Here is a 16,063-nt window from a genome sequence, read left to right as displayed (position 1 = left end):
CAGCTGCAAGTCGCCCCCACTCTGCCTTTTCAAAGAGGGTCAATGAGGGGGGAGGAAGGGATTTACAGGAGGGACGATTTCTATAGAAACGCCAAAAAAGACTAAAGAAATAGGGGGTGGGAGGGATCTGCTAATGCAATAATGCCAGCTTTCAGGGGTTAGCGCGTTAGAACACAGGGGGCGCTCTTCTGAACGCCTCGTGTCAGTAATAAGTCCGTTTTCTGACCTTTTTTTAATGCTAATTGTACGGGAGCGACAGCGACATACCTCTGCACATCGCTCTCGTACGATTAGCATTAAGTTCAGAAAACTGTCTTTTTACGGACACATAGCGTTCAGAAGAGCGCCCCCTACCTTCTAACGTGCCTCACCGCCTCCCATGTGAATTTTGCTGCCGACTGCACAGATTTCATCCCCTCGACACTGAAAGTGGCGAAATCCACAGCATTTCCGTCACAGAATTAGGGCTCATGCACGCAAACGTATTTTCTTTCCGTGTCCCTTCCGTTTTTTGTTTTTTTTGCACACCGTACATGGAACCATTCATTTCAATGGGTCCGCAAAAAAAGGAAGTTACTCCGTGCGCTTACCCCCTATCCTGTGATCATCACTCAATGCATCTAAAATAAACAACTAAGCAAGATTGATTAAAAATCTCCTGTGCAGACCTATGTGTCTCCATGGCGACAGACTACAAACAGCTCATGTGCAGTCTGACCCCTGAAGTCATGTCTTACTAACCTTCCTCTTCTTCTAGATAACCTACAGACTGGGAAGGGGGTAGCACGTGACTGCAGAACCAGACTACACACAGGGTGGTCTGTCACCATGGAGACGCACAGCTCGGAACAGAAGCTGCATACACAAACTGGCAGAGGGTTTTATAGAAGACTATCTACAGACCAGAGCTGCAGAAGTCTACACATCCCTTAAGGCCATGAATACAAGGACTCTTAAAGGCAGTGTTCCTATAAGTGGGGCTCATACCTGAATGACCTTGTAGAAGTAAGCGTACTGCCGGGCTGTGTTCTTGTACTGGCTGAAGACATCATGGATGGCTTGTGTAGACTGGAGGTACTGCACTTCATCCTCCTGGAAATAGAGAGGGGTGTCGTACTCGCTGGGCAGCGTCTTGATGTACGGGAGCCAGAAGGAATTGGGATCTGCCCGTTCACACAGCAGGTGGAATGCCAGGGTGATATTGCCCATCGCTTGCAGGATGCGGTCTTGGGAGTACAGAGACCCTAAACACAGAGGAAGATTTAGTGCACAAGCAGAGACAGAGGTCCCAGGACGGTGACCGCCTACCTAGTTAGCGATAAGTGGAGATAAGCGGCGCCGAATATGATGGAAACGTCTGATAGATGCGAGTCCCACCTCTGGGATCTGTACCTATGTAGGAGATAGAGAGGACATCCCAACCTGTGTCCGGCAAGCCACGAGGTGGCCTCGTATGTCCGCAGCTCTCTCCATCCTCCGCATAGGTTCTGGTCTTACTGGCAGGACCGGCGTCTATCAGACATTAACATCTGTGGCCATGCCAAAAATCGGCGTGTAGCCCTAGTCTAACGTTTTTTTAAAAAGATTTTCTTACTGATCCTGGGGGTCTGACACTCGGGACCCCCGCCAATCAGCTGTTTGAGAAGGCTGTGAGTGCGGAGGCCTTCTCTCTGCTTTTCCTAGGCCGAGTGACTACATGTTCATCGCTCACGTGTTCTAGGCGCAGCTCAGTCCCATTCAAGCGAATGAGTGCGATATCGAGCACGGCCACTACACAATGTACGGCGCTGTGCCTGATGAGCTGCGAGAAGGCCGCGGTGCTCACAGCCGATCGGCGGGGGGTCCCGGGTCTCCGAATCACAACGATCAGATACTTATCATTCGAGATCGTTTTTATGTCACTTTTAACCCCTTGCTGACGGAGCCATTTTCCATTTTTATTTTTTACTCCCCTGCATTCTTGGAGCCATAGCTTTTTTATTTTTCTATTCACACAGCCGTATGAGGGCTTGTTTTTTGCGAAACAAGTTGTACTTTCTATTGGCATTTAATGTCGCATAAAACATAGTGGGAAGGTGAAAAAAAATTCCAAAAGTGGTGGAATGGGAAAAAATTTTTTTTTTATTTCTCCGCAGTTTTTTGTTTGTTTGTTTTTTTACAGCGTTCACTATGCGGTAAAAATGAACTGTGCCCTTCATTTTCTGGGTCAGTACGATTACAGCGATAACATTTTTAGACGCTAGTTTTTCTGGTGTTTTAAAAGTGAAAAAACAAAAACAGAGCTGTGTGAAGGCTCGTCGTTCTGCGCTTTCCATTGAAACCATTTTTTGGTGTAAGACTTTTTGTCTTTAACTTTTATCTCAGGAACGGTACGACCTAGAGAGCTGAGACCCGGTCTAAAACCTTCCCGGACACCTGATGTACCTGTGTGCCAAATTTGGTGAAGATCGGTCCAGTCATTTGTTCGCGCATAAAGAACAGACAGACGTGTGGACAGACAAACGCATTGTGCACCGACATGTCACCTCCACAGAATTCTTTCCCAGATAGTAAGTGATATGTGGACCAAGTTTAGTAGAAATGGATCGATGAGTTTTTGACTTACAGAGCAATATGTGTGCAGCAAAAACAGCTGGAGCATACAGACTCCATGCAGCTGCTGTGTAGGGGCGGAGGACCCCCACAAGATGTCTTTCCAGGTAGCAAGGGATGTGTATACCAAGTGTCGTTGAAATCGATGGTTGCGTTTTTGAGCGATCGCGGAACATACACACACATATACACTTCCTTCATATATATATTATATATATATATAAAACCACATAGAACATGGGGTCTGTAGTTTTCTTACCTAGGACTGAGTTTTTGGCAGATTCCACGGTCATCAGTAACTTCCTTGGTACCCAAAGAAATAACTCTTCAGCCTGAGGGAGAGAAACATAAGATGCTCAGACTCCATTACTTTATAGGATGACGCCATTTTTTTTTAATATAATCTTTATTAACTTTTATCAATTTTCATTCCAAAAGCATGTTACAGAATTATGAGAAATTGACAAGGTTTGACATAAAAATACAATATATCTGTCACATACTGAACAATTTTTTACATGAATAAAGCTGATCCCTAGCTGTCACTCTTTTCAAATTATTTATTGGCCGCTCGATCAAAATTCTGATCTTTAAAGCTAGTCAGCTAGTCCCAAACTAAAGGTAACCTCTCCCCCCCCCCACCCCCAAACTTTTTTCCTCCAGTATACCGGATCTTGATATAATTTATACATTAATCGGACAATAATCTCCCTAATGTCCCAGCAATTTTTCGTTTCAAATACCACTCCGAGGATAGAAATGGTGTCATCAGGCTTTTCAACTCCAGATCTGAATATACTATTATCATAAAATCCTCCCATCGTTTGAAATTTTTTTCGATACGTTTTCCCCTAACAGAATTCGCCTCTATTCTCTCCATATCAAAGCATTTTTTGACATGTTCTAATGACGCCATTTTTATCACGATACAGGGAGCCTGAGGGATTCTTATATCCACCACCTGCCTCATCATCAGCTCAAGCTGCTGCTCCATCCCTTCCATGCTTTACACTGCAGCACGTCGTTATAAAAATATCTGATTAAAAGAAAAAAATAGCTGATGACTAGCTGATGTGCGCCAGCAGAGTAAGAATAGACTTATAAACTACGAGCAAAGAAGGTAATCAGACAGACGGCTGGGTATAGGCTGAGCTTGAATAAAGGGGATTCCTAGAAACTAAAAATTTAATGTATCTGTGTAGCGCCACCTGCTGATTGTTCTTATTTTATGTCCACTTCACTAAGGGGGGGGGGGGGGGGGTCGCACATGATCAGTTTAAATCTTCAACTGCCACCAGCCAGTGTTAGAAGCTGTATCAGTTACAGGGATAGAGCTACATCAGAAAGGACACCCCCCTGAGCTGCCTGAAGAGAATCTACTGGGGCAATGAATGGGGAGATCTCTGGATCAATGTGAGGTGCAGGGCCCGGTCCGCGTGAGCTGCAGGGCCCGACCCGCGGGAGGTGCAGGGCCCGATCCGCGGGAGGTGCAGGGCCCGATCCGTGGGAGGTGCAGGGCCCGATCCGCTTTAGTAGAAGGGTATCGTCATGTACTAGATGATGTCTGATTATTATTATTATTCTTTACATCGTTCATTGGAGAACTCCTTTAAAATGGATCTAGTCTATATGAGTCCAAGATGACAGCTTTGGAGGAGGAGATTCGGGGGTTTCTACCCTTTCAGGGGAACACAAAGCTATGTTAGATGCCCTAGTAACTCTTGAGGACTTGGAGGAGGCTCTAGGGTCCATGTCTAGTAATAAGGCGCCAGGGAGAGACGGCCTACCCGCTGAACTGTATAAACGATAGGCATCCATACTTTTGCCGCAATTACTGGTGGTTTGCAAAGAGGCCATTAAACTACTGGCGAAAGTGATGGCAAACAGACTAAACCGGGTTATCACGACGCTCATCCACGCAGATCAGGCGGGCTTCACGCCGAATGCTTCCACTGCTGCTAAATGTCAGAAGACTTTTTCTAAATATCCAGGCGAGCCCGGTCCACACCTCGAATGCGGCAGTCGCATCCAAAGCATTTGACAGTGTGGAAAGGCGATATCTGTGGCTAGTGCTTGAAAAGATGGGCTTTGGACACCACTATATAGAATGGGTGCAGCTTCTGTATGCATCCCCGAAAGCCGTATTGCGGATTAATGGGAATTTGTCGGACTCCTTTGAACTGCATAGAGGGACGCGACAGGGGTGTCCCCTGTCACCGCTTTTGTTTGCGGTGGCGGTGGAGCCTTTGGCGGAAGCTCCCTCAGTGCGTGGTTTTCAATATGGTGAGCTTTCTGCAGACGATCTGCTGCTGTTCATGGATGACTGGATAAACGCCCTTACGGGAGCCATGCAGATCATTAATGACTAGGGTACACTATCTGGCCTGCGCATAAATTGGGCGAAGTCCGTGGTTATGCCGTTAACTAATGGAGGCGCCCCGACTTTGGAAGACGCCATGAGTCTCAAGATCGTATCCTCCTTTAAGTACTTGGGCGTTCAAATAACCTCTGATATAAGGGATTATGAAAGTCTAAACTTAACTCCTTTGCTAGGATAGGTTCAAAGATAAAGTAAATACGTGGGTCAAACTGGCGCTTTCCATGATAGGGAGGACCAACCTTATTAAAAGGATATTGATGCCCCAGTTACTATACCTTCTCCACAATGCACCCTGCTGGATCCCGCTGCGCTTTTTCTATAAAGTAAATGCCCTATTTAGGGACCTAATTTGGAAAAAAGGGTATCCCTCGTATTAAACTCACAACTTTGCAACGACCCAAAACGAATGGGGACCTGGCCTATTATTTAGCGAGCCAGCTACAACACATAAGGGGCTGGGGGGATATCTTCTGGGACGGCCCTGCTTGTTGTCGGCGCTGGAGGATGGCACCTTTCACACTAAAGGGAGTCAATACGGTGTCCTACGCACCATTCACAAGGTGTGGTGGAAGGCCAGAAGCATAACGAAGGCTTCTGGTGACACGATGTATACCCCGATATGGCCTCATTTCATGTACAAGGAGTTAGACAAAATGACAGAACTACGGGTATGGAATCTTAATAGGATGGAGGGTACATTGAAAGAATACACTCAAATTACAGCAAGAATTCAATATCCCTAAAAAATTCTTTTATCTGTATCTGCAACTTAGACGCACTATAAAGGCACAGGATCTGAAAACATAGTATCATAGATCGTACAGCGACGAGCGGTACCACTAACGGGGTAATATCACCTCATTATAGTGTACTTCTTGATATGCAACTCAAGAAAACACCCCTACAATTGTATGACAAGTGGAAAACCGACATATCGGCCCTAACGGAGGAGCAGTGGGAAGGAGTGTTGGGAGATTGTCCGCTGTTGGCGGTTAGTGAGGCGCGTAGAGTCTCGCAACTGTACCTACTACACAGGGTATACAGAACGCCAGTGGTCCTTAAAAAAATGGGATATAGGGATAATGACCTTTGCCCAAGGTGCGATACGTCCAATGCGGACTTAATTCATCTCATGTGGAACCGTCCGAGGCCGAGACAGTATTGGACAGAGGTCATAGAACTAATAAACACAGTCTTTGACGTAAGCCTAGAGGTTGCACCCTGAACGTGTACACTAGGATATTTTGAGGTTTTGCCGGGTATGGCTATTGGGCGGATCCTATATCAAGCTAGGAAAAACGTTGCGTTCCACTGGAGAGACAAAGCACCGCCGACGATACATGAACTGGTGGCTGGAGTGCACAATTTGGTTCAAATGGAGAAGTATGTTCATCACAAGAGGCTCCATTGGAAAATTTGAGACCGTTTGGTTTTCCTGGATGCAGCATTACAGAGATCTATACGGCCCCTAGGATAAGACATAAGGTGTTGTTCTACTATGGATATGGAGTATATGTGTGTAAATATATATCGGGTACATTATGCGTATGATCTACTGCCGGACTCACGGCTAGATGCATGGACTTTGGACTCTATTGGTCACAGGGCTATGGGAAGGGGGGTGGAGGGATGGGAGGTGAGAGGGGCTTTCCGGGGTTTATTGTTCTTTACATGTTATTGAAAAAGACAAATAAAAATATCTGATAAAAAATAAATAAAAAAATGGATCTAGTAAAATCCATGAGACTTCCGGAGCCGGTCAACACACAGTGGACAGAACAGCTGATGGTGGGGGTGTCGGACCCCCAGTGATCTGATACTGATGACCTAGTGGAAGACTGGAAGCCCCCTTTAATCTGACAAATGATAAACAAATGGAATTTTTGCTGTACTATGAGGGCGCTCACAAAAACGCAATTTTCCAAGGACTGAACGATCAGGGTTTGGATGATTTTTGAAACGCCTGTTCCAAATTCAACCCATTTACTAAAGGCGGGGGAGGGGGATCTATCCTGTGATTGAGTTTGCAGATAATAATACACATGCCGCAGCCTGGCGATCTATTATCCGCCCGGCCATTAATATACACAGGATGCCTGCTGACTCCATTTACTGCAGACAGAACACAATCTGGATTTTTTTTTTTTTTAGCGCTGCCTACAAATCAAGTGGAAGTGATCTGTGCGCACAGCGGGAAAGCGGCGAACATTGAAATCACAGCGACAACAACAACGCGTCCCAACAAGCCACAAACCCGCGAAGGTAGAGGGCGGAAACGTGGGTATAAGATGACGACATTATAAGGAGAGGCAGAAGGATGGAATCGTAGGATGCGAAAACCTGTGGGTCTATCGTGTGAATAGAAAGGGAAATTATAAAGTAACAGAATAATAGTAAATGTACCCCGAAAAGAAAGGCTGAATGAAACCAAATAACCATCTCCCTGCGCCAGAAAAGTCGCAAGCACGCGCTTGTGACTTTTTAAAAGTGACTTTTTAATTAAAAATAAGCTGCAAAGGGCAAGTTTTATACGCTCATCACTTTTTCTTTTTTAATAAAGGGGTAGCGATTTGCCGGAAAGGGGCTATGGCAGCCGCTGCAACAAATTTATCTTCATTTACGCTATTTTTCTGGCACAAATGAACCCAGAAATCCACGGCAGCTTTCTGTTTAAGCTCGCAGTCTGCCGGAGGAGACGCCTCATCGTCTTGATAATTCTTCCCCTAGAAGCGTAACATGAACGGTCATGAAGTAATGCCGGGATTTATGTAGATCCAAAGTTCTGGAATTAGACCTTCTTATGTCTATGCAGGGGATTTGGAACTCTGTAGCAGAAAACCTGACCTCTGACTACTACACGAGTTGTGCAGAATTTTGGACCTATGTTACATCATAAGCAAAACGTGGTGCGAGGGGTGGACATGGACGTAACCTCCTAACAGTCACATTAAAATTGGAAAAACCTTCCCAAAAAAAGTCCCTTTTCTATCGTAGATTTTTAATCTGTGTCTGCAGTACATCTTGTTGGCGCACAACTCCGGGGACACAATTACATTAGTGACATAATTCATTTTACACTTAAAGGGGTTTTCCAACCCCTATAGTGACCCTCCCCCCTAATGTCTGGGCCCCTGTATACATTATATTTACCTGCCCCCCGACACCTGCGTCACTCCAGATTCTGCATGGCCACCGCTGCATCCCCCCGTAGTGCAGATGAAAACATCCGGCGACAGGGAGAGCAGCCAATAGCCGGCCGCGACGGGGACCCGCGGTGGCCGTGCAGTGATCCGGAGCGACGCGAGGGGAGCAGGTAAGTATAATGGGAGGGGGGCACTACTTTAGCTGCTCAAATCTCTGGTTTGGTCTTTGTCAGTAGCAGAGACATGATCTGCATACAAAAATATGCTGTGTGACTGAGCCCTTAAAGGGGTATTCCCATCTCAGACAATGGGGGCATATCACTAGGATATTCCCCCATTGCCTGATAGGTGCGGGTCCTAGAGGAGAACGGATCCCTGAAAGTTGTGGAGGGCGCACTGTGCATGCGCAGCCGCCCTCCATTCATTTCTATGGGGCTGCCGAAAACAGCTGAGCGCTGGGTCGGCTATTTCCGTCGGCCCCATAGAAATGAATGGGAGCGGTGGCCACACAAGCACAGTGCGCTCCCGTTCACTTCTATGGGGAGAGCGGTTGACGGAGACCGGACCCCGAGGTCCTCCGGCCACCACCTCCCCCGCTCCATTCTCGGTGTAGGTGCGGGTCCCAGAGGTGGAACCCCCACCTATCAGACAATGGGGACATATCCTAACGATATGCCCCCACTTTCTGCGATGGGAATACCCCTTTAAAGTGTAATGCACAGATGCTGGTGGTCCTCCAGAGCAGAGCTGCAGACTGGGAACGGTCACGGCCTTTGATGACTCCTCTCCACAAGATCAGGCATGTTGAAATCTAACATGTACAATCCTTGCCTCTCCTGACATCAGTCCTTACCCCCATTTATATTAGACTGGTAGCGGGATCCATCGAGATTTATCTAATAAGCATGGCCTGCAAAATAGAGGGGGTGCAGTTGAGAGGAACCTCCACCACCTTTATTGCCTACCATACTGCAGGTTGGATGGAAAGAAGATGCCCGTCCCTTTAATAAGACGTCATAGACCAATCTTACCTTTATTTCTTGTGTCGCTTTCAATCCGAAACCCTCACTGGGGAATTCCGTCAGTTCAAAGCCCTCCGTTGATGCGCCATTCTCACTCGCCCACTGGATCAGCTCAGGAAAATAATCTTCCCTTTTGCCGTCGAAGAGCACAGACAAACCTGCTGTGATAAGAGGAGCCGTTAGGAGAGTTCTTACAAGGTCTTTGGTCCGAAATCAGACGCTGCGCCAGAGTAAGATGCACCAAGAGGCGCAAGGGGCTGAAGTAGATTTCAGGTGTCATTTACACCCTCCCTGGTCGTCTTCTGGGCCCCGATCTGCAGTGTATCCTGGCGGCGTACAGCAGATGTAGCGCACATAGTCAGGCTGGACGAAGACCAGGGAGTGGCGAGTGCCGCCCGTAGCAAGCAGTGGTAAGTTCTTTTTAATTTTTTGTAATGTCCGATCTGAGGCTCATGGAGCTTGGGGGTCTAATCTGAGGTCTGATTGAGCTTGAGGGTCTTGTTTTGGGGTCTGAGAATTTTTTTTTTCCTTTTTTCACCCTCCAAGTCCTAGGTGCGTCCAAAAAATCTGTTAGGTTGGCTGAATACATCTGTTGTGAATGCAGAGAGGGGGGAAAGCCACTGCTGGACACATCTGGAGATGGCTTATCCCCCCTGAAATCCAGCTGCCTGACCATTATCTCCCCCGAGTCAGGAAGCCCCCATACATAATAGGTGGTCGGCAGGTTCAGCCCACATTTATCTACCATCTATGGCCGTTAAAAGGAGTTCCATCTAATATAATCTTTTGACATAAAATACACAGAACCCCACGATGAATAAAATACAGGGAGGAGACTGAGCTCATGGACTTCACCAACAGGAACAATGAACCTAAAGCGGACCCGTCACCGCTCCCGACGTGAGGTTCAATAACTACGTGCATGCCACATGTAATATCCATTCTGGAGGTTCGAGTCTTAACATTCTATGTAGTGCCAATCCTCTATTATTCCTATTAGAAGTGTATGAATGAATTGCGAGATGGAAACTGGTACAACCAGTTCGTTTCATAAACATCTAGTGGGAATAATGGAGGAATGACGCACCATACACTTATATGTAAAGGAGCTCCAGAATTGTTATTACATGGGGAATACAAGTAGTTACTAAAGCAGACATCAGGAGAGGCGACAGCTCCTCTATACACAGGTTTCCCACTGACTCTGTTTATCCCATATCCACATGATAGGAGATAAGTGTCAAATTCATTTAAAGGGCATCTGTCAGCAGTTTTGTCCCTATGACACCGGCTGACCTGTTACATGTGCTCTTGGCGGCTGGAGGCATCTGTGTTGGTCCCATGTTCATATGTGTCCACATTGCTGAGAAATATGATGTTTTAATATATGCAAATGAGCCTCTAGGAGCAACGGGGGCGTTACCATTACACCTAGCGGCTCTGCTCTCTCTGCAACGGCTGCGCCCTCTGCCCATTGACAGGATGAGGCAGTGAAAACATCATCATGCCTGGTCCTGGCAATCAAAGTGCAGAGGGCACAGCAGTTGCAGAGAGAGCAGAGCCGCTAGGTGTAATGGTAACGCCCCCGTTGCTCCCAGAGGCTCATTTGCCTATATTAAAACATCAACTCCTTGAGCTGCTCAAGAGACTACTGATTGGCAGGACCAGACATCCCATTTAACCCTATTAATCTTGCACCTGTGCTATTGCTCCGAGTAGCGGCGTAAGCACAGAGCAGATACTGACTACGCATGCGCAGCACCAGTTCCAGGTGTACCTAGACGTAAGCAGCATTTGCTCAGTCGCCACTTGCACTGCTCAGATAGAAGCAGCAGATCCTCTGTAGTTGCGCTGCTACTCAGTAACAGCGCAGGCGCGAGATTGACAAGGCCCGGGGAGAGGGGGGGCGTCTCCTCTCTGCTCCAGGAGGCGGATCTCATCACTACTGAGCACTGTACTGGGCCGGCGCACAGAAGTTAGTGGTATGAGGGCCATACGTGCACCGCAGCGCCATTCTCATTATGATCGCAGAGGGTCCTAGTGATCAGACCACAGTTCTTCATTTATTCATATATTTCCAGGAGGAATAACACAGAAATGGCACAACTCAGAGATCTAGTATAAGACGTTCCTGTTATTTCATAGCAAACACAAATATAGAAACTATCCGGTCGTCAATAAGGATCCTATTATAAACATCGTATTATATAGGAGCCGCGTTACCGCACTGATCCGCCAGCCGTCCATTATCAGACACTCGCACTGCTGCTGACCTTTCTGCTTCTTGCGAATCCTTTCAACAAGTCCGCGGATCTGCACATATTCTTCCCACTCTCTCCCGGGTGCGGAGTTGGGGTTACTGCATTCTGCCGGAAGACAACGATAGTTATCAGCATTAGACGCTCAGACCTAGAAGAGCCGAGTGACCCCAATAATCGCACACAGCTCTCTACCAGAATGATCGATGGAGAAGGAAGAAATCACAGAAAAGGAGAGGCCACTGCTACACAACACTTCACAGTCTATACATATCATATACTACACCGAGTCTGTAATTACTTATCCTGTACTGATCCTGAGTTACATCCTGTATTATACTCCAGAGCTGCACTCACTATTCTGCTGGTGGAGTCACTGTGTACATACATTACTTATCCTGTACTGATCCTGAGTTACATCCTGTATTATACTCCAGAGCTGCACTCACTATTCTGCTGGTGCAGTCACTGTGTACATACATTACTTAACCTGTACTGATCCTGAGTTACATCCTGTATTATACTCCAGAGCTGCACTCACTATTCTGCTGGTGCAGTCACTGTGTACATACATTACTTATCCTGTACTGATCCTGAGTAACATCCTGTATTATACTCCAGAGCTGCACTCACTATTCTGCTGGTGCAGTCACTGTGTACATACATTACTTATCCTGTACTGATCCTGAGTTACATCCTGTATTATACTCCAGAGCTGCACTCACTATTCTGCTGGTGGAGTCACTGTGTACATACATTACTTAACCTGTACTGATCCTGAGTTACATCCTGTATTATACTCCAGAGCTGCACTCACTATTCTGCTGGTGCCGTCACTGTGTAAATACATTACTTATCCTGTACTGATCCTGAGTTACATCCTGTATTATACTCCAGAGCTGCACTCACTATTCTGCTGGTGCAGTCACTGTGTACATACATTACTTATCCTGTACTGATCCTGAGTTACATCCTGTATTATACTCCAGAGCTGCACTCACTATTCTGCTGGTGCAGTCACTGTGTACATACATTACATTACTTGTCCTGTACTGATCCTGAGTTACATCCTGTATTATACTCCAGGGCTGCACTCACTATTCTGCTGGTGTACATATACATACATTACTTACTTTGCAGCACCTCACTGATCAGGTTCATCATTTCTTTCGGGGACACGGCTGCTGTGGCCCCGCTCCCCGACTTCTGGGTTTTCACTCGGCTTTTCTTTCCCATTCTGGATTCTCTCTGCAAAGACATCAGATTCATCACACTGAGCTCGTCCCGCCTCGTCTGACCGATCAGAGCGGAAACTCCGCGGCCTCGCATGTAGAGGCTCCACAAGAAGAGGGGGAATCATCGAGGGCTGTGGACATTTTCTGGAGGACACAGGTCGCGACTTTTTGCAAAAAAGTTGTGACTTTCAATTAGAAAAAGTGGTTTAGACGGAAGAGCCGTGGCCTCATACAGCCAGATAGAATTCCTATAACTTATAGCAGAACGTGGAGTAAACTATAGCGCAAATCTACAGCCGCTCATTTACAATGGCGCTCAGGTGCATTTTGCTTGAAGGGAACCTGTCAGCAGGAAATCCCCCCTTACACCAGGCACCGAGCCGTGTAGGGCGGACTCAGCTGAACGCAATGATACCTTTCACTTAGCGATCTGTTAAAAGGACTTTTAATCCATATGCAAATGAGCATTTAAGTGCACCGAGGGCGGGCCCAAGCCGCTCTGTGCACCCACCTGGTTCCTCTGTCAGCTCCTCCCTCTCCTTATGATTTTCCAGGGCCAGGAGAGATGACAATGCAGGAACCTGGGCCCATCAATCAGAAAGGAGAGGAAGCATGAGGGGCAAGGGTGCACAGAGAGGCTTGGGCCCGCCCTTGGTGCACTTAACTGCTCATTTGCATACAGATTAATAAAGTCCTTTTTCTTCAGAATGATGCAATGGATCGCCAAGTGGAAAGTTACATTACATTCAGCTGAGCTACCACTACAAGGATTGTGTCTGGTGCAACAGGGAATCTCCTGCTGACTTCTCTTAAAACGGCATCTGTCAGCAGTTTTGTCCCTATGACACCGGCTGACCTGTTACATGTGCTCTTGGCCATTGAAGGCATCTGTGTTGGTCCCATGTTCATATGTGCCCGCATTGCTGAGAAAAATGATGTTTTAATATATGCAAATGAGCCTCTAGGAGCAACGGGGGCGTTACCATTACACCTAGAGGCTCTGCTCCCTCTGCACTTTGATTGACAGGAGTAGGCAGTGAAAATGTGATCACACCTGACCCTGTTAATGTGCAGAGAGAGCAGAGCCTCTAGGTGCAATGGTAACGCCCCTGTTGCTCCTAGAGGCTCATTTGCATATATTAACACATCATTTTTTTCTCAGCAATGCAGCCACATATGACCATGGGACCAACACAGATGCCTCCAGTGGCCAAGCACACATGTGACAGGTCAGCCGGTGTCAGACAGATGCCCTGTAAAAGGCACCTAACAAAGGGTGTCAAAAGCTGTTACCTGAATTTTCTTTGGGGCGCCTTCTATGAAATCAGCGGTGCCTGCAAGAGATCAGCGGTGCCTGCAAGAGAGAATCACATTAGTGCAAAAAGCCAATCCCACTGGTGAAGAAGCAGGAGGCGCAGTGCGGGGTCCGGAGAGTCCGCGCCGCTTCTGGAAATACAGAAAAGTCCTTTTCTTCGTGTAAGAAAAGATAACAAAAAATAAATAAATAAAAATAAAAAATAAATCGTCTCTTCTATAAGAATCCGGTCTCATTCCTCCCGGGAAAAGTGTAATTATTCTGTCACTGGCGCCATGGAAACAGAAGAAAGCGAGTATTTAAATATCACCAACGATCACAGGTGTGAAGGAGATCAGCAGTCACATGACTTTCTGCGGCGTAACGCTGGGCTGTGTGCATGGACGTGCAGAAGGGATGAGGATAAGCGGCCAACACATTCCTCAGGCATCACTTATCTCCAGGGGAAGGGTCAAAATCAAACCTAAGGCAGTTTTCATATGCAGTGTTCTCCGGCTGATGCAGTACTACAACTCTCAGCAGGATCTACAGACTAGGGGTTGTTTTTCGGGACTGCGCGCTTTGGTGAACTGCCAATCAGCTTATCATCCGCACTGCATGGGGGGAAATCCACGGTAAGGGTCCATTCACAAGTCCGTAAGTTTTTTGCGGATCCGCAAAACACGGACACCTGCAATGTGCAATCCGCAATTTGCAGATCCGCACATCACAGACACTATAATAGAAAATGCCTTTTCTGGTCCGCAATTGCGGACAACAATAGGACATGTTCTATTTTTTCCAGGAACGAAATTGCGGATCCCGAAAAAACAGATGCGGATTCAGGAAATGTGGATTTGCATCCGTTCCAGCCCCATTGAAAGTGAATGGGTCCGCAAATTGCAGAACGAATGCGGACCCAAATTACGGACGTGTGAATGGACCCTAAATCTGTAGCAAAATGGCCTTAAAGGGGTTGTCCAGGATTTTGATACTGATGGCCTATTCTTACACCCACAGCAATAAGCGGTGCCAAAAGTTGGTGCCATAACTACACAGCGCCGTCCATTGTATGGTAAATGGAGATAGCAACTGCAGGACCGCTTCCATCCCCTTGAGCGGCGTCGCCTACATTCACTTAAGCGGGAGCAGCGCCGCTTCCATTCACTACAGCGGGAGGGGCGCTCCTTCCATTCCCTTCAGCGGGAGTGGCGCTCCTTCCATTCCCTTCAGCGGGAGTGGCGCTCCTTCCATTCCCTTCAGCGGGAGCGGTGCTGCTTTCATTCACATCAGTGGGAGTAGTCCTGCAGTTAACAGCTCCGTCCAGCAGCGATTTTGCAGCTACACAGCTGATTGGCGGAGCGTGGGGGCTTCGGACCCCTGGCGATCTGATATTGTTGGCCTGAGTATAGGTCATCATTTCAACATCCTGGAATACCCCTTTAACTTTAGCTAACGTCCACACAGCACATAATTTTACTTGAAAGTTTGCGCAGTTAAAAATCTGCTGTGGAATAAACACAGCCATATATTCCTACATTTTCAGGAGGAGTAACAGAGGAATGACACAATGCAGAGTTTTAATCTGTGGTGTTCGATTCCTCCCGAATTTTTTGATTATGAATTAGAACTGAGATCTCAGCTGTTTGCAGGAGTCCTGGCATTTCCTGACCACTGGGTACAAGATTGAGGGGGTTGTCAGGAGACGGGGGAGGGGTCATCTACAGCTGGGGTAAGCTGTGGACATATCACTAATATATAATAGTGCACAATAGGTTACTGGTAATTAGGGGGTTAAACCTGATGCCCCGGGTACGGTAATATAAAACCGCAGGGCGCATGGCATTACATAAAGCCCGGAGATTATCAGTCGCGCCCGACTTAAACACGATAGCAGATCCAACACTGCTGCAGGTGCCCGGCCCCACCATCAAGAATGGGGGCACCCCGACCCAAAACGCGCCCTGCATCACCCCTAAGTACGCTCGGCTCCGAAAACAGAGAGCTTCCTAAAATAAGTGACCGCATGGTGAAGAAGTCTCATTAACCCATTCTCGCCACAGTTTTAGTTTTTTTCCTCCCATTCCCCCGCCTGTCTCTGCTCTAACACTGACATGTGACGGCAGCAGCCAATGCCTG

General features: G+C 47.1%; 1 protein-coding gene across 2 annotated transcripts in view; it reads right to left on the bottom strand.

Annotated features, from left to right (window-relative positions):
- SETD3 (SET domain containing 3, actin histidine methyltransferase) overlaps positions 1 to 16,063 on the bottom strand; it is a 37,684-nt gene that overhangs the window by 20,662 nt on the left and 959 nt on the right. Inside the window, exons 2-7 of one of the 2 annotated variants that reach the window (XM_040412535.1) lie at positions 13,924 to 13,984; positions 12,529 to 12,643; positions 11,411 to 11,503; positions 9,147 to 9,295; positions 2,852 to 2,924; positions 988 to 1,244 (exon numbers count right to left, since the gene is read on the bottom strand). In XM_040412535.1, the coding sequence (XP_040268469.1) occupies positions 988 to 1,244; positions 2,852 to 2,924; positions 9,147 to 9,295; positions 11,411 to 11,503; positions 12,529 to 12,631 (675 nt within the window). In that variant the 5' untranslated portion in view covers positions 12,632 to 12,643; positions 13,924 to 13,984. The remainder of the gene's footprint in view (positions 1 to 987; positions 1,245 to 2,851; positions 2,925 to 9,146; positions 9,296 to 11,410; positions 11,504 to 12,528; positions 12,644 to 13,923; positions 13,985 to 16,063) is intronic. The other variant, XM_040412534.1, reaches the window with a different exon arrangement.

The sequence above is a fragment of the Bufo bufo genome, chromosome 11 (genome assembly GCF_905171765.1).
Source record: "Bufo bufo chromosome 11, aBufBuf1.1, whole genome shotgun sequence".
Taxonomy (NCBI): domain Eukaryota; kingdom Metazoa; phylum Chordata; class Amphibia; order Anura; family Bufonidae; genus Bufo; species Bufo bufo.
The sequence above is the reverse complement of the archived record's forward strand: the minus strand, read 5'-3'. Positions and strand labels throughout refer to the sequence as shown.